Here is a 23,825-nt window from a genome sequence, read left to right as displayed (position 1 = left end):
GCCTACGTCGACTGTGGGGAATGAGGGTGACAGCGAACAGGGTCTTAAATAAAGCGCCCACAGCTGCACGGACTGGTACTGTGTGTGTTTGTTTAATATTCCAGCTGGGAGCAACCGCGCCTCATTGCTACTGTATAGCCGACAAGGGCGAGCCCTGTTTTGAATTTCTTTGTGTTTAAGTGTAGAATTACAGTGCTGAGAAAAGAGAAAACCGGTCGGAGGAGGTAAACAGGTTCGGGCCTCGGCTGGAGGAGCTGGTGTGACGTAGCAGTCCACCAACAGAAACACACACACAGACAGACACACGCCACACACCGGCTGCTGCTGCTGCCGCGCCTGCCAGAATCTCAATGTGGGGAAATGACCGCGAGTGACCTCAAAGAAAACACTGCATTTTAGCGACGGCTCGCATTTCCATTTCATACATAATTATATAAAAAATGCGCGTTACATTTTAGCGTGATATTCTATGGTAAAATACGTTACATTTCGGAAAAGGATACGGTTTAGCTGCTCGCGCTACTGTCTCACTAGCTTACAAGCAGCAGGGCTAACATTAGCTAGCTAAGCTAAAGTAGCCGGGCTAGCTAGTACATTTGTTTTTCCTGCAGATGCTAGGCTAGGCTAGCTGCTGCCATGGATAAAGCCAAGTCAATGATCGACAAGAAAGGAGCGTCGGGACCCTTTCATGTCAACAACTGTCAGAGCCAGAGGGGGTTTCACGCTAACGGCAGCTGTTGCAGTAGCAATACATTCGGCTCGAGCACCGGCGGACCCAACAGCAGCACGTTTGAGAACATGCATCATCTGCACCGCGGGGACGATGCGGAGTGCAACGGGTCCCCGGCGAAGAGATGCAGGCTACGGAGGAGGACGGAGTCGTTGAGGCGGAGCAGACCCCGTAAGTGTTAACCTTGTGAAAATCAAATGTAATAGCTAGACTCTCGTTAAGTTATGCAGTGTGCTGCATGGGCTGGTATGACTTGTTCTGATGGTGAAAGCGGTGGTGTTTGTATGAACTGGGGTTAACTGCAACCCTCGGCTGTGTAATACCGATCACAACCGTGCCGTGTTGTAATGAGAGAGCAATAACCTCCGTTCACAGCCTTATTAACTGCTATTATCGTTTCGTGGTTTGTGTTTCAGATAACAATGTTGTCCCTACAGGTCTCTTTTTTTTATGAGATTAGCTAGGTTGTTAGTGTCTCCGGCTGATCTTTCCAATCTACAAGTCTGTTGTTGTCAGGGAGACACCCTTTTGTTATTATGAGCTTAGGTTGAATTTGGTGAGCTGTGATTGGTCGGTTCCCGGTGGTGAAAAAGCTCCTGATAAGTGGGTCTGGCTTGCCTCGGCCAATCAACACCCGACCTTTGCCTTCAGGAGGCAGGGGGACCCCGCCCCCTTATTTGTCAAGTATTTCGGAGAATGTGAGTAAAGATCATCAGGAAAACTTTACAGTTTCTATGCAGAATGTAGAAAAGTGTCGTTTTATTCAGTGTGTGTGTGAAGTCTCTTTAAATACCCAAGACTGACTGAGGCCTTCTAAGCTCTTCTGTAACGAACGTGTCTAATATCGTTTATTTGATTTTTCACCTGTGAGCTGATATTTTGCCTCACAATGAAGTTTATAAGTGAAAAGAAACCTGGTAAGTGTGAGCTGATTTGTGTTTCACTGTATCGAGAAAGCCTATTAAAACAAAGAAAGGATTTAAATGTCTATACTCGTTTTTTTCTTAAGGTGAGGTTAAGTTTCTCTTTCAAACTTGGTATTAGGCTATTTGAACCAGGATAAAAAGGCAAACAGTATACTCTTGAATACATAAACATATGTGCTGTTCTTTGGATTTTCTGTCATGCTTTTGCAGGCAGCTAAATAGTGTTCACAGCAAGGAATTTCAGTGTCAACTTCCTCACTGTTCCTTTTCAGGGCTGTTTAGTCAAGCCCCAGGGTTTGTTGTGGCTGATTGTGGCTGTCATGGTTAAACTTGTTCTTATGCCGAATTGTTTGCAGTGAGACCAGCTGCATGTTTAGGGGCCTTGTTGTTAAGCCATCTTGTCAGCATTCATTACATCTATCTGTAATTGTGTTAGTGAGAGAGAGAGAAATAGTTGGAGACATCCTTTTTAGTGTCTACTTTCACATTTATATAACTGAAACTTGCATATTACAACATTAATCAAAATCAGAACTGGCCAATAGTTCAATTTGATCATTTATTCTCTCACCGTATGATTTTGTAATGACAAAATTCTTATATTGAGATTTTGTGGTTAATCATTCTAATGTAAAAACGAATAACAAGTTAAGTTTCTACTTACATCTTTCACAGTATGAGACCTTCGACACACTAGAGTAGACATATTTTGAAAACAATGAGATTTTATCCAGCAAAACACTAAAATCATTTGACACAATAGGCCGAGCATTGGATCAACCTTTTACAAAGAAAATATGGATGCTTAAGTAAATAAAGCACCCTCAATATTGTGATAATGTTGTGGTATTTACTTGTTATTGCATATCACTTACCCATAATCAGAAGCACTTTTTATTTTTTGTGGGTGCAGTTCTTTATTCATAATGTGGCTCCAGCTACAAGGTGGAAATACTGTACATTCAATGTTAACTTACGCACCGGCTATCTCCATTCATTTTCCGGCTATCTCCTTTCCTTTCCTTTTTTCTCCTTTCACTGATATTTCATTAGTAAGTTCATTTGTAAGTATGAAAAGCTAAATAAACCAATCTGGAAACAGGAAAATTATCATGAGAAAACATCACCAAACAACAAAATCAAAATTTTCATCCAGTGTAATATGGTCTGTATGGTGTGATTATGGATGGACAAATAACTGGAGAAGTGTGATGTTGCAACGAACATACAGCTGATAAGGCATTGATCATTTGCTGTGGTTGCTGTTACGCTCAGTAGCCTGAGAAAGAAAGAGGCCCCACACCAGAATTGGACCAGATTACGTAATTAAGTGGACATTTCATCAGTTAACTTTGAAATGTCCAGTCAAAGCGCCCCTGGTTTATAGCTGAGTTATCCTTGGATGGACGCCAGCCGTCCTGATAAACCCAGATAACCCTCTAAGCCTTTCCCTTACTGAGGGCTGACCCTGGAATGTATTCCCCTCGGGGATGTGATTTTTCACTTTTGTCCTCAGATTTTTTTTCTAATCAGTGTTTGAGGTGGTTGGATTGGGGTTATTTTTGGGTAAGACTGGCTGCAGTACCCTGGGTTTACACCAGAAGTAATTTGGCAGCAATTTTCATTGACTGTTTAAGAATTTAATAACAATTTATTTGAACAAACAGGCCCATTCTTCAGCTCTTTCTACAGTTTCTTTTACACTTCTTCTTTTATATTATTTTTCATTTGAAAAACCCAGATGAGATGTTGTCACCTGTTTTCATACCAATGTTTAAACCAGACAATAAATACTTTACTAAATGAGTATTTCAGTGCAGAGCAAAACTGCTTTGTGGGCAATTTGGCACATACTGTTAAAAGTTAAAGTTATACCATTACAGCCAAAACCATAATAGTGGAAGACCCAACCATCTTCATAGTGTAGTCTTCCGCTTGTGTGTCCATGTGTCGGTGAGATAAGTGGCTTTGAAGGAGGTTCAAAGATTCAAAATCCTTTATTAATCCACAATGGGGAAATTCACACTGAGGCGTGTTGCACCATCACATCTACTGTGTGGGGTCCCCTTAAATAAAAACAGAAAGCTCAGTAGAATTGGTAGGCTTTATTATCAGTATTTAGAAAGGTTGCAGAAACAGTGCTTCTCCCAACAAAATTAATTTGATATAGACACAGAAACACCATTGTAAGAAGTACGATTTTATCATACACTGTTAAGTTAAATTGTGATTTGAGCTACAGATATGTTAAAAGAAGTTTTACATACAGTTTTAGCGGCAGTATCTACAGCACTAAGTTGTTTTTGCCCAAGCTTTCAAAGAAATCTGAATTGGCAAATTGATGCAATGTTTGGTCTCAGTTTTTGAGAAATTTTGACTTGAACAAAAAGGTGTGACTCAGAGTTTTGACTAAAATTCACATTGAGTTACAGATACCAGGGTGTTATAATATAGGAAGGAAGACGGGGAAAAACATACTTTTCTTGGAATCTCTATAGGGAGGGATTTCATAGTAGTTCAATTGTTGAGACTAGGCTTTGGCTGCCGATACAAGGTGGTTGGGGGTCGGGGCTGGAGCGGTAAGTTTGATGGGCAATGCTCCTAGAAAATGAACATTTTAGCTATTGAGAATCATAGAAAAGTCATAACATGTAAAAATAGGACCTACGTTTAGAACCCTGGATGTTTTTTGGTAAAGTTAGGTGGTGACTTGAAACATGTTTAGGGCAATGAGTACAGTTTCCAGCTGGTTATAGTCTGAGTGTAATTTAGTCACAGATTAACTCCCATGAAAATATATATATATAGGTTTGTCAAAAAGGTCTGCCACAGGTCAAGTCAGTGTTCTACCACTTCCTGTTGCAGATGGATTGTGAACAGTGTGTGCTCACAAGTTTCAGTAAGGGTGTAGGTGATTTGTTTGGGGGGGGGTTCTGTCCTCATGTTCTCTTTAATGTGATGTGTTACTAGACAGTAGAAAAGATAGCAGCCAAGTTGCCTGTTATATAAATCTCATTCCGCAATGATCTGCATGCATGTTAACCTGCCTGTGTGGATTCGTAGACTGAAATGAATTCAGATACAGTAAAGTGTTTATTGTTTAGGTAAACCTAGTAGTAGTAGTTGCTGGAGGGCCAATGCTAGTAGGAGGTATTAATGTATTTGATACAGCAGTCATATTGCAGGTGACCTTTGTTGTTGTAGTAGTAGTAGTAGTAGTAGTAGTAGTAGTAGTAATACTTACAAGGATTATTCTCCTGGAACAAGGGAATAATTGGCTTTTCTGCTTGAAAAATCAAATAATTGATAGAAATAGTTGCAGATGCAAAATACAATGTATTACATCCAACTAATATATTTTCAACTTTCTCAAGTTCAACAGGCCAAATTCAGCTGCAAAATCTAATGTTTAAAATTCAGTGTTAACATCCGGTAACCCAAGGAAAAGCAATCTATTCTAATCTAATCTATATCTAGAATCTGGATCGGTAGTTTGCCATAGTAGCTGCAGCCAACAACTATTTTGTCTGCTATTTCATCACTAAATTCACTTTTGAGACTTTTTCATGCAAGAATCAACTGTGTAGAGTTTGAATGTGGGCATTTTTACGACAATTGATGGCCAATTGCACATTTGCACTGATGTTGTCAGACTTGAGAGGCTCCAGTCTGACGTGACAGCCAGCTGGTGGTGGCCGGGATCGCTCCCTCGCCGGCCGACCAGTGATGCTCACAGACCCCGCTGTCAGCTGGAAGTCTGTCAATAGACTAGTTAATAGAAAGTTTATTTCCTCAATCGTTTGTTTAAATAACAAAACACAATTATCTATTCTAAGATAAACAGCAACCTGTGGAGGACAAAATATTGTTATGCTTAGTAATGAGTGCATATTATTGTATCCAGGGCTCCAGACTCAAAATTTGAGTGTGCGCGACTGAATTTTACATCCGGTCGCACATGTGCGACCAGTAAATTTGACCCCTTTTTTACACGTTAAACGTCGAAATTTCAGTACCTGAGAGCGCGTAAGCTCAAGCTTATCTGTCCTCTCTGAAAATTGACAGAGAGCGGAGACGGAAATGCCGATAAAGTGGTTTCAAGTGTGGTTACAGTTTTTCAAAACTTCACGCAGACAGCGTTTGCTGCGATATGATATTAATGGAGAGCCGAAAGCGGTCGCGGTGCTGTTGATGTTACACACTTCCTAAGCAGGCACGACAGTGGTTTCTGTGCCCTGGTGACTGACTGACAGGCTGAGGTTGTAAGGCAAGGCAACTTTATTTCTACAGCACCTTTCAGCAACAAGGCCATTCAAAGTGCTTTACATGAAACATTAAAGAGCAGTTAAAAACGGTCATGAAAATAAAACAGGCTAAAAAAGAATATCCAAATACAAAAACATAAAAGTTACAGTGAGTAAGAAATGAATAATTATTCAGTTTAATAGGTTGTAGGGATGGGTTTGGGAGGAGGAGGATTTTGTTTAATTAATAAAATAACAATGTTCTAAGTACATAGGATAAATAGGTTTGCAATCATTTTTACAACTGAAATAATTGTTTTGTAATTATAGACGGAAAGTACCAAAAAAAGGTACCATTGGGTAACGGAACCGAATTTCAGGTATCAGTACCAATATTGGTTCAGTAGTAGCCTAAACAATGCATGTTTAATTGTAATGCTGATAGTAATTGTAGACTAGAGCTGGCATATATATAATACATATTTTTTGTTTTTCATGACAACGATGGTGCTGTTGGTTAACCTTCTATGTTGCATCTTCAAAAGTGACACTGAATTTGAAACAGCACATTGTAATTTCTGCATCTATTATCAAAGTGTTTATTAGTAATACAGTGGAAATTAGTAGAAATGTGAATATTTGGTTAGCATGTTGATTTACGGTGTGTGCCCCTAAATTTTCTGGTTGCGCCCCTAACATTTTCAGTTGGGGGGCCACTGTGCTCCTAGTGAAAAAAGTTAGTCTGGAGCCCTGGTAACCACTATATGCAGACCGTGTTCAGCTGCCCGCTGGTGTATTTTTTTGTCTTATCACAAGTGTGCTGTGCAAGTGTTGTTCTTGTCCTGTTGCACACAAACACCATGCCTGAGAATAAAGGAGGTCTTTTAACAATAGGACGTTTAACAGAAACAGTTGCTGCCAATAGTTTGAAATTTGAAAAGTAAGCATGGTGAAAAAAAAAAACATGCATTTATGAGGCCTTCTGCACTTTGTTATTTAAGTCAGGCGGTATACACACATATACCGTACCTTTTTATACCAAGACCTTTCACCTACATCGATACAAATCATTCCTCACCCCCCAACCTTGCTCCTTGCCACACTGACCTTTAGCTTAACACATTGCGTGTGCATGATGTGTGTGTGTGTGTGTCTGTCTGCTTTTGAAATAAAACCCCTGCACTATGAGGACTTCAGGACATTCAAATTTTCACTTCATCTATGCATGGGTGTTTGAGGGTGGAGCAGCAGTGCTTAATTAGTGGCCTTTGGGCAGCAAAACTTGACGTCTCTGGGGGAGTTGCATGCCTTGGTCAAGGAAACGTTGACAGGAATCTGCTGAGGGACCGCTCCATTATAGTTCCTAGGTTTTTGTAGAAGATGTATGTGTGAATTTAGCCACAGGGCTTCAGTGAATGAATGAATGAAAGAAAGAAAGAATGTAGGCCAGTACATTGTGTTATGTCTTTTTAGTCGATGTGCGGCCACGTTTCACTGACTTCCAAGTGACAGCAAAAAAGGAATGTTTCTCCTGACATCATGTAGCAATTTTGTTACTGTCACCGTTTTTTTCCACTGCACAAGGACATGATGATGGGAGACTATAAATCTCAAGTAGACTAATGAAAAAAACAGTCAAATGACTCTGTTTATCCAGAGAACACCTATGGTTCAAACAGTAGCTCAGGCGTTTGACTGGTTGTCATTTAATAGGCCTCAGGTCACAGGGCTACATGTTACATTAAGAATGCTGCTGCCATTATTTGTACTTGTGAAACTTCTCAAACTCAATATTTGACCGAAACAAACAAAACCTGTTCCTCATGCTTTGAAAAATGACAAAATTCACACAGCACTTGTTTATCTGAAACCATAAGCACTCATTGATGCTATCAGGAAACATCATGCTGTTAAATTAGCATTTCCTCCCCCTCTGAATAGATGTGTTCCTTATTAGTGTTGATTATAATGTCGAGAATTTGTGTAACTTGAGGAATTTCCACTATGACAGCATTACATTTTAGTAAGGGAAATGTGCAGTTTCCTGGCACATACATGTATAATAGGTTGAATTTGTGAGCACAGCATTAGCACTGACACAAAATACTGTCTCCTAGCAACTCAAAATATCAATAGATCAGTAGATATTTAGTTGTTCATTTCAGAGAACAAGCCCTGATTTGTGGTACTGTGATGTCAAAATAGAGACATTTAGATATTTTATTTAGATCGTGTCATGTGCTGGTTGAGAGTGTGTTTTTGGCTGAGGCTGTGAAGGGAAATGCGATGGTCACTTGAGACAGACACCGTCATGTTCCTTAGCTGGCCTCTAACAGTGTTGCTTTCCATTATATCAGAGAAGAAGATCATATTTCTTATTCCAGCGTTTCACAGTTCTGCCTTAACTTTGGTGCTTGTTATAAATCTTTACTTCTTACGGCTTTTGACCTCAAAACATTAAAAGGACAGAAAGATCATTATCAAGCTCCCTGTTTTTCCAGTAGTTGGTTTGAGTTATGTATCTGAGATTAGTGTTGTCAAGAGTGGAAACTATAATGAAGTAGTTTAGTTCAATATCAATCTGTGAATTGGTTGTTTAAAAAGTCTTATCATATAAGCTCTGTTTCAGTTTATTTGACCTATTTTTTATTTATTTTTTTAATCAGCCAAGGGAATTTTCCAGAGCGGACACACAAAATCTATGCTTCTCAGTTCATGTTTACAGACATTAGAGCAGGTCAGTAGGTGAGAAGGGACAGTAACAAAAAGTCAACCAAACATGAGGTGATAGATGACCCCTGCTATAATGTAACCAAACACCAACCACTGTAGTAGAGCAGCAGCAGGTGTACAGGTGGCAGCAGCAGTGGTGGTGCTCGCAGTCATAAAGTTGGTTTCAGTTACGGGAGTACTGCAGCTTTCAGTGACCCAGTGCGCATAAAGGCCCGGACACACAGAGCCGATAATCGGCCGTTTGACAGTCTGGCGAGGTCAGTGACTCGAGTCTGTTCGGTGTGTTCCGTGCGGTTGTCCGTCTGAGGAGCTGTCCTTCATTTTGGCCGATTTGACATGTATAATCGGCGGGGCGGGCACTGCCGGCATTCGGACTCAAATGACCCATCTGATTGGTAGAGTGCTAACCCGGAAACGGGGAGCGGAATGAGCGTGACTAGAGTCTCTCAAAATTAGGGCTGAACGATTTTTGAAAATAATCTAATTGTGATTTTTTTCAAAAATATTGCGATTCAATATGCGATTATTTTTTAAGCTCGTCTTCTGTATTACTCAACAAAGACAAGCAATAAATCATCATGTATAGTACGAACAATACAATATTAGATAGATTAAACAAACTGTTCTTTCCTGGAGGCCAGGCCTATATGTGATGATGAAATTAGGTGATGCATGAATTTATATGAATATCATCTTTTATTGAACTACTTCAGTCACAGTAGTATATTGAGCACTGACCAAGCCTGGTGTAAACATTCATATGAAAGTCAAAAACAAATCACACAAACTAAAGTGCAGATTGCAGAAATATAAAAAACAAATATGTGGCTTTACCACACTTAGTAGTATTTACATTTAATTATCATTTACTGTAATAAACATATGTAAACATGTGGATTGCACTTTTTAAACACTGTCTTTGAACTTTACTAGACAGTTAAATAAGTAAAAATATAGTATATACAGTATATACAACGGTGTATTTTTTTTTTTTACAGCACACACAGAGGAGCTGCCTCCAGCCCCTCCCTCCCCTCATGAAGTTGCATGCCGCGTGCATGACAGCGTCAACATTTCACTCACACTCAGAGAGAGAGGCTATCGTTACGTTAGCAGTAGCATGCTGCTGCTGGTCTTGCCGTGGGATTAACTGTACTAATAAAACCGTTGACAACAACGCAGCCACGCTGCTGTGAAAGCTCCCCGAACGTCATTTATCAGAGTCTGGTTGTTATCCCTCCCTGTGGCAGTCTCCTCCACTCCATATCTTTATAACGGAGCTAGCTAACTGGAGCTAACCGCTAATCAGAGCTAATCGTTGCTAACCGAGCCTTCAGTTCTGCGTGCCTGTATCCATTAACTGCATGTATGGACTCGAGCCCGAATAAAACCCTTCATTTTATTAAAATGGCTGTAAAAGTTTTAAACTACAACTCAGAGTTGTTTTAATGACGGCATAGCGTTAGCGTGCTAAGTTGATGCTTTCTCTGCGGTTACAGACTGATTTGCTCTTGCGAGTCACGCGACCAAATCGCAGCCTTTGCAATTAGGAAATCGCGCCTTAACATATCGCGATATTATCGCAAATGCAATTAATCGTTCAGCCGTACTCAAAATCTGACAAATCTTTTAAACTGACCTTTGTTGATCTGAAATGAAGACAGATTCAGCAACTGTACGGCCTATTTCTCGCTAAAATGTTTTCAGAAACACGTTTCGGTGAACTATTTTAGTACAATATGAGATCGTATTCTAAAGCCACCGTGGCAGTCTGGCTTGAATTTCCGGAGAAAACAGACCCACGTGACACGTTCGTCCAATCAGCTGCCGGTTTTCATTTTTTGGGCAACAATACAGATTAGCGCCGCCTGCTGTTATGGAGACGTATTACGTCTCATCTCTTCGGTGTGTTCTGTGGCACTTCTTTGACCAACTCGGGGAGACTGATCAGTCCAACTGCCTTTTCTGCCGATGGTTGGTGTGTAAGCAGTAAGTCTTTCACAAAATACCATGAACACTTTAGTCTATATCCTCGACGTTCCACTTCCGGGATTGCTCCGTTGCTGACGGAAATTCCGCCGGATTTCAATCATTTAGGCTGGATGCCTTGGTCTGCCTTTGTGTTGGCATTTTAAACTCCGGTCGATTTATGAGGACTATGGTTAACCTTTTCTCAGATCTCTGCAGGGTAAATCCAGACAGCTAGCTAGACTATCTGTCCAATCTGAGTTTTCACGACTAAAACAACTTTTTAAACCTACACGTTCCACCAAAAGTTCAAGAAGTTTTTTCCTGAGGCTATTTTGCAGTTAGTAAACACACGGCGCTCAAAGTTGGCCCCTCCTCCACAGCGAGAGAGAGAGAGCAGCCGTGGTGAATGGAAAGAGGGAGCGCTGAACAAAGCAGTAAATCCGAGTAATAAAACGTTATCTCACAGCTGTTACGTTCTGAAGCACAAATAAGCACATCCACACCACCGCAGGAAGGTGCCACATTGCCGGATTTTGTGTGAATGCATAGCTTCATCCTGTCTGTCTGTATTTGTAAACTTGTGCATCAGTATGAAGCACCAAGGGGCACGTAGGTACCTGGGAATGAAAACTGGCTGCACAACCTGCACACTGTTATTGGCTGGGGGGGGTGACACACCCATGTGGGGCCCAAAGGCTAGTTGCTGATGCCCATAAACCTCACGCACACAGAAAAATAAGAAGAACAAAGAAAATACAGGCAAAGGGCAGAGTCTCTGCAGATACAGACACTGCCACACACTTCTAGTGGGTGATAAGTGACGATTAAGAGGGATTACGTCTATACATTGATGTTCAGTAAAATACTCCATATTAACATAGAATGCAGATCAATACAACACCACCACATGCTATAACACACTTTTAACAAAACATATTGAACATTAAGAGGTGCCACTATGGCAGGAATAATGTATTAGATGTTATACTGTTTGAATTACTATGTTAACCTTCAAGAAAAGAACAGCAAAAAGGATGTAACAATTTTTAACTGGCTTCAGCCCAATGTTGTAGTTCGTTATACACAATGCTGTCACACAGTCACTGTTGTCACAGTGTCACTACAAACTGTATCATCACATGTGATATGATATACAATAAACACTAGATTGAGGGTTGTTTAAGTTCAAGTCAAGCACTTATATAGTATATGCCACCACTGTCTATCATAATGACTGTTATATTGTTATTGATACCTTACTGTATTTGGACAGCAAAGATGGTTAAGTAGCACAAATTGCTAACAGCATTTATCACCTAACATCCCAAACTCAAATCTGGTGGCTCTAATCTAAAAGTGGACTTTGCCTCAATAAGCCAGACTGAACCATTCAGTTCCCTTCAATCTCCTTATCATCATGCGAGGGCAATGCTGCAAGCACAGAGAGGACCAGGAAAGGTTAAAACGTCACCAGTCATACGCAAAATGAATCAATTTTGATATTTGTTTAATCATTTTTCAAGCAAAAATGCCAAATATCCCTTAGCTTGAGCTTCTCACTTGTGATGTTTGCTGCTTTTCCTTGTCGAATGTGACCGTAAATGTAATATTTTTGAGTTTGTTGGTTGGTCAAAACAAGACATTTAAAGATGTTATCTTGGCCCAAAGAACACTTTGATGGCCATTTTTCACAATTTTTGTGGTTCATTTAATAAGTTACTCATATGAGCGGTTTAACTTTTTTAAGTTAATTTGTGAAGTACCATGTTTTCCAGTGTCTGGGTGACTCAGTGGACTGGCCTGTCATTGTGCAGAAAATATTTGGATTGAACATTCTTTTGTTGATAGCTGCTGCTTTCCCCAACATGTTTTAGTGAGTGTGTCGCGAACAGTGGAACACTTACAAAACGTTTAATGTTTCAAAGACTAAAAGAATGCTGAGTGTCCCTCTCTAATGTGACCCTCAGTAACCTCACTGTCTCACCATGACTGTCACAAGGAAAGAGCACAGCGTTATGAAACATTTGCCTTTCTGAACCAGAACAACCAGATATTTGTTACTGCCAGTGCAAAGATAAGGGCAGGTGGCTTCTAAACATAGCTAGAATAGAATTTTTCTGCCAAAGGTAAATACATTTAATAGGGGATTTTTGTTTAGTTTTAACCAATGTGATTTTATTGTTATCATATATATATATATATATATATATATATATATATATATATATATATATATATATATATATATATATATATATATAAATAAAATGTACTTTTAACATTTTGGAAGCAAGTGTTCTCTTTAACGCTCTCTGATGTACTTCTACGTCTGATATAGTAGTTGCTTTGTGGTGCATTAAAAACATCTTGCGTTATCAGTTGTCTTCCATCCATGCCAGTAAATCTGACTTTAATTGAATTAGATCGATCGAGAAACAAGAAGCATGCAAAAGACGGTAGGAGGACCGGGAGAGGGAAAAGAAAATAGAAAACTGAGGGAGCAAGAAGGGAGGATAAGTAAGTGAAAAGGGATGAAGCCAAATAGGAGATGGAAAGAGAATGAGGAAGAAAGATAGTGTGTATGAGAACACCGTAGAGAGGCTGAGAGATGTAGGTACGTGAAAGAGGAAATAGGAGGCTGAAGAGACAAGGAGAAGAGGAGATGATGGAGGAGGGGGGTTGACTGTTTCCATGGCGATTGTGGCAGTTTCTTTTTTTTATATAGCCGATTGTGCTGAAAGATTTCTTTTTGTTGTTGTTGTACTCAACGGCTGTGCTGTATAAACAGAAAATATTTAGGTCAATCATTGGTGAAATAAAACGATAAAAAATATTGATTATAGGGAAAAGAATCGATTTTAAAAATCGTCGCCAAAAAACGAATCACGATACATAGGATTTTCAGACAGGCGTCACAGGTTGATGTCTGGTTGTCATTGTTAGCAGAGACTCCAGTCCAAGGCTGCAATTAACAGTTATTTTCATTATCAATTTATCTGCAGATTATTTTCTTAAGATGATGTATTTAAATAGCTTGTTATGTTCAACCATCAGTCAACATCCAGTCAAAAGATATTCAGTTTACAAACATATATGGGAACAACAAAAAGCAGCAAATCATCACATTTAAGAACCTGGAAATCACAAATATTTGGCCTTTTTTGCTTGAAAAATGACTGAAACGATTAATAATTTAAAGTTATTAAAATAGTTGGCAGTTAATATCTGTTGATTAATGGACTAATTGTTTCAGCTCCACTCTAGTCTACAGTGTAGTTCCACACACTTCACTGCTAAACCATAGAGTTACAGAATTACACTGACTTATATTGAATAATTACTAAATAGTTCTCTTTTATTTCTTTCTATCTGTCTTGTTTAAGGGTCACTTAGATGATTGAAACTTCAAAATCATTGAATCAATTTTATTCTCTCAGCCACGTTTAACCTGGTTGGGAAGACAGTCGCCATTGAGGGTTGGATGATGTGCGTTGACCAATTCAGATAAGAAAAACATGATCAGCAACAATATAATAAGTTAATTTATGACCACATATCAGACATTGTATTTACTGTATGTTGGCTGTTAGCATAATGACACCTCTTTAATCACAGGTACTTTATAACACGGCTACTGTCTGTCTGGGTTTTAGTCAGCTTTGGTCTAAATAAATACATTTCTGTTGCTTTGACAAAAGTAAAAAGTCTGAAAACATGGTTTTTTTTTGCAACTTAATAGTCATCTTTAAAAAAAATGTTTGATTGTTAGCGTCAGTCAAATCCTGTTTTTTTTCACTTTGGTATGTATTATGTGTTGTTTTTATGGGTAAAGCAGTTCATTACAATCTTCTCGTTCTCCTCTCCTCTTCTTAGCCTTCCCCTGGTTCGGTATGGACATTGGTGGCACCTTGGTCAAGTTGGTGTACTTTGAGCCAGTCGATATAACTGCAGAGGAGGAACAGGAAGAAGTGGAAAACCTCAAGTCCATCCGACGCTACCTCACCTCAAACGTGGCCTATGGTATGTCCACACACACGCACGCACGCATGCATACGCGCACACACACACACACACACACACACACACACACACACACACACACACACACACACACACACACACACACACACAACTGGTCACTCCAATATACTTGCATCTGTCAATTCACTTGGCACAGGGAAGGTCAGGTCATGGACACTTCACAGGAAGATAGCAGGATATATTTTACAGTCTGTAACTAATGGATTGCATAAGATTGATAAGGTGTTTTGTTCCTGACTTCAGGTTATTAAACCAGATCATTCACCTCAAAGGTCTGAAGCTGAACAACATCACCACATTACAAAGAAATTACATTTTTGTAGGTGATAAAAGTGCTCAGATAAACTTGAACCACAGCTTTTCGTAGAGTGTGTGTGCAATTTATAAATCCACATGAGTACATCAGGCCAGAATCTAGTATAGTGTAAACATTGTTCATTCCTCACTCAGGTAAAACCGGCGTCCGTGACGTCCACCTGGAGCTGAGGAACCTGACCATGTGCGGCAGGACGGGGAACCTGCACTTCATCCGCTTCCCAACGCAGGCCATGCACCATTTCATCCAGATGGGTCGCGACAAGAACTTCTCCAGTTTGCACACAACACTCTGCGCCACCGGAGGCGGGGCATACAAGTTTGAGAATGACTTCAGAACGGTAAGGTCAGAGAAAATGTCAGCGTTAAGGAACAAAAAGAAAAGTTACCATTAGAATCTTTCTCACTGCAAACATTTGGTTTCTGATAGAGCTGCAACGATTAGTCGATCGACAGAAAATTAATCTGCAACTATTTTGATAACCAATTAATCACAAATAATTTTTAAACCAAACATGGAAAACATTTGACAGTTCCAGCTTTTCAAATGTAGGAATTTGTTGCTTCTCGTTGCCTTGTTGCCTCTTCCTACATCATACTAAATTGAATGTCTTTGAGTTTTGGACTGTTGGTCGGATAAAACAACATTTAATTACTTATTTCTATTGACCAAATTATTAAGTAAGAAAATAATCTGCACATTAATCGATAATGAAAATAATTGTTAGTTGAAGCCCCAGTTCATGCTAACTAGGCCATGTAAACAGCTCTGTCACATTTAAAGTATACAGAATTAAAGTTCTCACCAGTTATAATCTGATTTTAGCAAAATTGTCTGTCTGTGTCAATGTATTTGCAGTTGATTGAGGTTATCCATACATTTGTACATGATTTTTGGAAGTGAGCATATTTGATATCTGTCTCAGTGCCTGTTTACCTGAGTTCATTGACCCTTTCTGCAGTGCAGAAGGATTAATGGGGGGTCTCTCTCTTTCTTGATCCGCTTCCATACTCTTTGTGTCTGTATGCGGAAGTACAATCTGTAGTTCCAGCAGGCTTTCTGCTGGCCTGTGAGTAGGGTGTCTGGGCACTCGGAGGAAAGTTTACCAACATTATTTTGATATAAAGTTGGTTGAATATCAGCAAAGTATCCATTTGAAGTGCATTATATAATCTTTTACTGTAAATCATCTTAAACAGTTCCAACCCGTTTGATAGTGTTTTGCTAAAATAGTGTCCTCCATTTGTGCTGCAGATGGCTGACCTGGAGCTGCTGAAGCTTGACGAGCTGGACTGCCTGATCCGCGGCCTGCTATTCGTGGACCGGGTGAGCTTCAATGGACACCCAGAGGGCTACTACTTCCAGAACCCATCAGACACCGAGAGCTGTGTGAAGAAGACCTGCACCCTGGACAACCCTTTCCCCATGCTGCTGGTCAACATTGGCTCTGGGGTCTCCATACTGGCCGTGTACTCTGAGAACAACTACAAACGGGTGACTGGGACCAGGTGAGGAGGGTAGATAGACAAATGTAAAATACAACCACCAGCTAAAACCTGCAACCTCACAGCAAGCTGCCACCTACTCTCCTACTATTATAGCCAAGTGACCTGGTGAACTGAAACATTGGACTGAAATTAATGACACTAAAAAAAGAGCCTAGTGAAAAGGGATATATTTTGCATATTGTTATCAATTGGGCCCAAAACCAATGGAAAGACAAAACTAGTTTGTTCCACTAAAGTCCACGTTGAGCCCAAAAAAAAACATGTTTTGAACTTGAAGTTGTTTTGCATGCATGAAATGTGCAAAGGGTGAAGGTGGCTGAATACTCTAGCTTCAGTAGATCCGGTAGATAAGCCAGAATCAGCTGTTTGAATTCCAGCCGTTCATTTTCTCTGGTCACCTTATGTACTTTGCTACTTATGTAATCGTAGCAGTTGATTGCGATTAGATAGTGAGCTGTTAAAAACAGTCAGAAGATCAAAGAAAGCCCCTTCCAGACATGATGAGAGCATGTTGACTTACACTTTTATTTTATTTAACAAACCTCCTAATTGTCTGTCACAACTTCACCCACCACAGTCATCTATCACATACTAAACTTATGTTTTTTTTATTAATGCTGGGCAAAGGAAGATTATTTGTATTATTTCAAAACAACTGTCCCATATTCATATGTTGAATTATTTTGTGTTGAATTTCTTTTCTCGTGTATTTTGCATCACATTACATACCGGAAATAAAAGTTGTTTAGAGAGTTTAGAGGTCTGGTCTGCACGCCTTAGGTGGCGTAAGAGACTGAAATACTAGGAAGCGATCTTAGAGCTGAGGACAGAAGTAGATAGGAATTTAATTTAGTAAAGTAAACCTTTGCATAATTCATTTCAGACAAAAAACATTCACATCTTCAACACCCCTTTTGTTCTCTCTCCTCCCCTCTCATATTGTCTCTTTCTCCATGTATTTCCTTCCTTCACATCTACTCCTTCCTCTCTTATTATTCATTTCCCTCTTTTATCTTTCCTCTTTAACATCTCCTACCTCTTGCTCATCCTCTTATTTTAACACTCATGTTTTTCACTTCTTCTCCAACCCTTTTTCCTCTGTTATTGTCTCCCTCACACTATATCTCTGGCTTTATCTCTTACCTTTAGTCTGGGAGGTGGTACATTCCTGGGCCTTTGCTGTCTGCTGACGGGCTGCGAGACATTCGAGGAGGCGTTGGAAATGGCCAGCAAGGGCGACTCTACCAACGTGGACAAACTGGTGAAAGATATCTACGGAGGAGACTACGAGCGCTTTGGCCTGCAGGGCTCTGCTGTCGCATCCAGGTGAGTGCGGAAGACACAGTCATAACAGAAATACACATACCAGCAAATGGTGTATAAAATAATAGCTGACAGGGTACATGAGACACACACACACAGTATGTATACAGTTAACTTGCAGCTCTGTGTTCAAAAGTTGATCCATAAAGCAAAGTGAAAAAGGCATCTGATTAGAATCACTGTTTCATGTGATTGTGTTCCATTTGGTAATTCTTTTTAAATAAAACACATGCACACCCGCTTTGTCAAACAAAAATTGTTTACTGTTGTTCTAAAGGTTATTAACATTTACAGAGGCTATTTGTTTTTTTTTCATTTCATTTGTTAAGAGTTCATCAAGCTTAAATAGGTCTGTGTGTTTATGTTTACATGTAAAGTTATCTTTTTTACATGCTGTGTTTCTTATGGTCTGTTTTTACAGTTTTGGCCACATGATGAGCAAAGAGAAGCGAGACAGCATCAGTAAGGAAGACCTGGCCAGAGCCACACTGGTCACCATCACTAACAACATAGGATCCATAGCACGGATGTGTGCTGTCAATGAGGTACACACACACACACACACACACACACACACACAGGATCCTATCACCCAACACACAATTTCTGTATGTGCTTCATTTTCACCCAGGTTTGTACTAAATTACAGAGGGACATTTGCCTTACCTTTTTTTTATACATAAAAACTGTTATGCTAACTATACTGTATGGTTGTTGCTGCAAGATGTTATGTTTAAAGTTTAAAACATAAAGCCCTAAAATCCCATCACTAGTGATGTTTTGAAACTATTTGTGAATGCTGATGAGTTTCAAATAATTGTGGGATTGTCGGTGCTAATTGGCACCACAGTACAATCAGCATCACAAAAATTAAACCACAACAACCAAAAGTGGTTTAGTGTAATAGTTTAATGACTGATGATGAAATGAATAAGTAAAGGGTTAAATGAAACAACTGTTGAAGCGGGATTTGAAATTTCTTTCGGTGACAGCAGTCAAATCAAACTCAAACTTGTTGGTTTCTGGAGTGGGGGATCAGCCTGGAGTCTTTCTGTGTGCTGTGAGCTTCTTTACAGTGTTGCATTGTGGCATGGCGATCAAGCAGCATTGTACAGGGCTATCACTGCACACAGAGCTGCAGCGAAGACGCGCACACATTTCCACCGACCGTAGGGTTGAGGGCTTATATTGATGGAATGGAATTAACCAGTTGTCCTCTTTTGAGTTTAATTATCTTTAATGTTGAAGGTGTTTCCCTTAAATGGTTTTAGGGATAAAAATGTAGATGCTAAAATTCTCCTCTGAAAGCTAGACTGATCTTCGAAACCAAGTGACCCATCATACTACTCTTTTGGTAAAGATATATCTTTGGCCTTTACAAAAATGATTAGTTTTCAAAAGACTCACTGAGCACTTAAAGGTGCACTATGAGTTCCTGCATGGTTTCAACGCGATTTCATTTTTGTCTCAAATCGTAGGCGTCTCTCCTTGATCCGCTAGCTGCCTGCCCCCTGAACACACTGTGAAAAAGCCCGGTCTCGGGAGACAACACAGGGGTTGTAAACGTCAAACAAACACTAGGGACACAGGCTGTAAACCAAAATACAACAATCCACTCCAGCCAATCACCGAATCAAGATGGTTGCGGGAGGGGGTGGGGGTTAGTGACAGTTAGTCAGTTAGTCATGACAGTTACGGAATTGCTTGGGGGGGAGGGGCGAGTTTGCTCTGTTTGGTTTGGTATTTACTTGGAACGTCAACAGAAGTGACCATGCAGGAACTAATAGTGTACCTTTTAAGCAAATAAGAAAAATAGTCTCTACTAGTTTTTCTTTTTCTGGCTGTGGACAGAAAGGGACCTCCATCTTATCATCGTATCAGCAGAAAACTACATTTTTATAATACTGGTCACAGTCTTTCCTACACACCTGCTTAATTTACACACTTGTGTCACTGCATAATGTAAGGTAATTTGCCTAAATTATATAGAAGCAAATTATATATTTCCATGACACACAAGAAAGGTTTAGCAGCATTTAGTAGTTTTCTGGCTTCATTGCAATTTTTATCTTTATTTTTTTTTTATTGGTAAAAAACTAAATTTAACCAGCATTTGGTTGGTTGCTGATTTGTTAGTGCTCCTAGACTATAAGGCCTTTTCCATAGTAGAGCAAGAGATTTACTGGTAACCAGTTGATCAGCTCTCCAGCACCACCATGTGGTGAGGAACAGGTGTTGCATTCTGAACACTACTTACTGATCTGTTTCAGATTCTTTTTTAAAATAATGTATGACCCTATCTTACTTTTATTCATTAATATGTTGAAAGACAGATTAAAAAAATAAATAAAATATTATATATTATAATTTTGTGCAATCAGTGTATTCTAAATGCACAGAGTAACATTTGGCCTTTCACATTTTCTTTTTTTCTTTTTCGAAGACTTTATCCGACTTTAATAGAATCAGTGGTAGAGAGATGACAGGAAATGAGGGGAAAGAGAAACGGGAAATGACAACAAAGGTCCCCGGTCGGACGCAAACTGGGAACGGTGCAGTTCAGGATCGGCTCTGGGCCACCAGGACACTCCAGCCTTTCATATGTTCAAATGAGGATTTATTTAGTTGTTGTTGCATTTGACATAGTTGTCACACACATAATGGGGCTAGATTTTTCTGACTTTTTTAATGTCTCTCTTCGTATCAGAAAATCGAGCGTGTGGTCTTTGTTGGGAACTTCCTTCGTATCAACACAGTGTCCACAAAACTGCTAGCCTATGCCATGGACTTCTGGTCTAAAGGACAACTAAGAGCCCTTTTCCTGGAACACGAGGTGAGCACTCAACTAATGAACTATAGGATGGATTTAACCAAGCTGTGGATTCCTAGTCAAACCTGAAGGAAGTCAGGGTGAAAACTCAAACCTCCTTTTTTTTTCTTTTTTTTTTTTACTAAAGCTTTAGTTTTTAGTTTTGTTTACTAAATTAAACAAAACCAAATATCATCCCAGGCAGCATTTATAAAAAGTCTTCGTTTTGGATTCCTGAAACCTGCAGGCACTCAGTAAAACTCACATCATACAGTATGTGTAAAAAGTGTATGTGTGTTTGCACCAGGGTTATTTTGGAGCTGTCGGGGCGCTGATGGAGCTGCTCAAGACAACAGAGGACCCGTAAAAGAAATGATCTTGTGACATCATCAACCCTCAACAAGACGATGTCATCCACCCCTGAATGCTGTGATGTCATCTACTCACGATGCTGTGACGTCATCAACTTTTGATGCTGCTGAAAGGTCCCGTTCACAGAGGCCGCTAAAGGAACACTAAGAGAGACACAGAAACTGAGAAAAGCCATTTTAATAATTTAACACTTGTAAATAATGATAACCTCTAACCTTCATCTCCTAAACTTCCCTAACAGAGTCCCCCTATCATAGAGGTTTTAATATTGTAATCTTTAATTTATGGTTTCCTGTAATCACTCTGTTGATTCCTGTAATCATCCCTGTGTCAGGAAGCACAGAGACGGAGTATTTTAGTGTTTTTTGTCACTGTGTATTTGTGTGAATAGCTACTGTAGCATTAAGTCCTGGAGGCTGTGGTTCCACGGGCAACTATTTGTGCAACAATATTTTAATGTAGGATGTCTGCACAGATATTAAGTTACTCTTGAATAAGTAATTGGGCATTTTTACCTGCAGGGGCTCAAGATTTCTTTCTTTTTTTTGTGACCACAGAAATATAATTTGACCAGCAATGCCTCCTGCCTTCAGCTGTCAGTGTGCAGACAGTGGATGCTGTAAAACCATCAAGACCACAGATAGTGGTCCCCCAGCTCCAAACTGCAGCTGCACAGCAGTCGTGGCAGCAGCTAAGGGTTGGGAAGCAATTTGTTGTTGCCTGTTTGTTGCACAAAACGTTGCCCACAACAATGCTACAGTCTTTTAAGGAGTGCACTGAAGCCAAATCCTGTTGAGGTTCGTACGGCACCTGCCTTCTTCAGCCTAGATGGATAACCTATAAACGGTCTTTGATTCTTTCTGTTGCTCACTGACTGCACATGGCCTTTGCTTTTTGTTTGTTTCTCCTCCATCTGCCTACATGTAAACAACATTAACAACACCATATTGCCACACATGCATACCTAACCTGTTGAGTTTAGTGTTAGATGACGGGACCAAGACATTGTTTTTCAACAGATGGCGCTACAACTGTGTCCGCATTGTTGATTTCTGTTAACTAGCATCACCACAACTACAGTTCAGGACCCAGTTGGCCTCAGCGACCTGTGTTTGTGAAATACTTTGGGATTTTTGTAATCTCTGTAGGAAATCATCCTTTCTTTTCTCTTACCCTTCCCGGTCTGTCAGCATTACTTCAGGAGAGTGGAGGCCTGCCTTGTTTGGATGTTGCAGTGTGATTTAATGAGGCGGCCAGGCTGACCTAACACAGGCTGCTCCATGTGAATCCTCGCATAAAAAGGGTTCAGCAGTAGATGCAGAAGAATAGTGTCATCTTTTGGAAGACAATGGGGACCAAGATGCTTTTAGCCAAGAGTTGCCCCTCATGTAAAATACACTAATGCAAATTTGCCAGCAACAAAATCAATGTATTTACTGTAGATTAGACTCTTGTTTTACTGTATAATGGTGCAGATATTGTGCAGTAGTTGATGCTGTATTCTGAAAGTGCTGCTGGGTAGGTGCAGTTTTATTCCCCCCACTTTATACTCGAAAACAATGACAAAAATGTTATAGTAGTTGGCCAACATTTCCCAGCTACAACGCCAATTATCACTTTTTTATTCTTCTTAGACCATTTCAGACTGTGCTTCATTTCAACCATGAACACCTGGGGTATTGAACACGCCCAGGTCCAGATTGAGTAACTTGTGTTTAAAGGAAAATTTGCAGAACTGATCAGAATTAACCACACTTATGCAAAAGATAGACATTTAAGCACTTTTTTTTTTTTTTTTTTTATGTATTTACAAAATACTAATAGTTTAAATTGTAGTGAAACTCTGGCCTGAGATTCTAGGATGGAAACCCTTCTTGCTTGCCTGTAATAGTGTTATGTTATTATGCATGACAAGAGGCTTTGTCATCAGTGAACTTTCCAGTCATCGTTAATTAATTATAGAATTATTGCATTATAGCTGTTTTAGAGAAACATGGTTTAGAGTTTCCTGTAATGTTTCCTGTCCCAGCTGGGACCTTTACAGCCTTTTGTCTGTGTTTATTGCCCAAGCAGTTGAACAGTAAAGCTGAGTGCTACAGTCTCCACTGTCCACTGCTTTACATATTAAGTACCACTGTCTACATGCATTTACTCTCCAGCAGAAAAAACTGTGCTCTTTCCCTTTTTGGAATCAGTCTGTGTAATTCACCTCCATCTCTCAGTTTTTTGTACTCCACATTATTTGTTGTTAAAATACCTCCAAGCAAACACTACCAACACTTTGTGGTGTGTTAGTTTTCTGTGTTTCTGAGCCTGATGTACACGTGTACAAGGGTTTTTATATTTCACCTACAGTAATAATAACAAGGGTAAAATCCTAATCAGTTATGTTGCAGTAATGTTATGCAAGTATTCTGGACGTCTCATTGACAAAATTGAGTGATTGCAGTTAACTCCTCTTCACCTTCTAACATACCCGTGGACTACACTTTGACCCCAACAAAAAACATGTTTGCTGCTATTCAGTTCTTTTTGTGTTCATTTCTAAACAGACAAGACAAAGGGCAGTTTGATTATAGGCTACGTAGTTCTTCGACAGTTGTTATTTTAAAGGTCCCATGACATGGTGCTCTTTGAATGTTTTTATATAGGCCTTAGTGGTCCCCTACTGCTGTATCTAAGTCTCTTTTATATAGGCCTTAGTGGTCCCCTGATACTGTATCTGAGGTCTCTTATATAGACCTTAGTGGTCCCCTGATACTGTATCTGAGGTCTCTTATATAGACCTTAGTGGTCCCCTAATACTGTATCTGAAGTCTCTTTTATATAGACCTTAGTGGTCCCCTAATACT

At 39.7% G+C, this 23,825-nt stretch overlaps 1 protein-coding gene across 2 annotated transcripts; it reads left to right on the top strand.

Annotated features, from left to right (window-relative positions):
- The first annotated feature begins 266 nt into the window (after nt 1–266).
- LOC144532376 (pantothenate kinase 1-like) lies at nt 267–23,246 on the top strand. 2 transcript variants are annotated; one of them, XM_078273092.1, is made up of 8 exons: nt 267–901; nt 14,478–14,624; nt 15,096–15,301; nt 16,216–16,469; nt 17,619–17,795; nt 18,214–18,337; nt 20,500–20,625; nt 20,909–23,246. In XM_078273092.1, the coding sequence occupies exons 1-8, from the start codon at nt 637–639 to the stop codon at nt 20,966–20,968; spliced, it is 1,359 nt and encodes a 452-aa protein (XP_078129218.1). In that variant the 5' UTR covers nt 267–636; the 3' UTR covers nt 20,969–23,246. The 2 variants fall into 2 exon arrangements, with proteins under 2 accessions (XP_078129218.1, XP_078129219.1); XM_078273093.1 differs by lacking the exon at nt 267–901 and adding an exon at nt 1,449–1,647.
- Nucleotides 23,247–23,825: the final 579 nt, after the last annotated feature.

This window comes from Sander vitreus, chromosome 17, assembly GCF_031162955.1.
Source record: "Sander vitreus isolate 19-12246 chromosome 17, sanVit1, whole genome shotgun sequence".
Taxonomy (NCBI): Eukaryota; Metazoa; Chordata; class Actinopteri; order Perciformes; family Percidae; genus Sander; species Sander vitreus.
The sequence above is the reverse complement of the archived record's forward strand: the minus strand, read 5'-3'. Positions and strand labels throughout refer to the sequence as shown.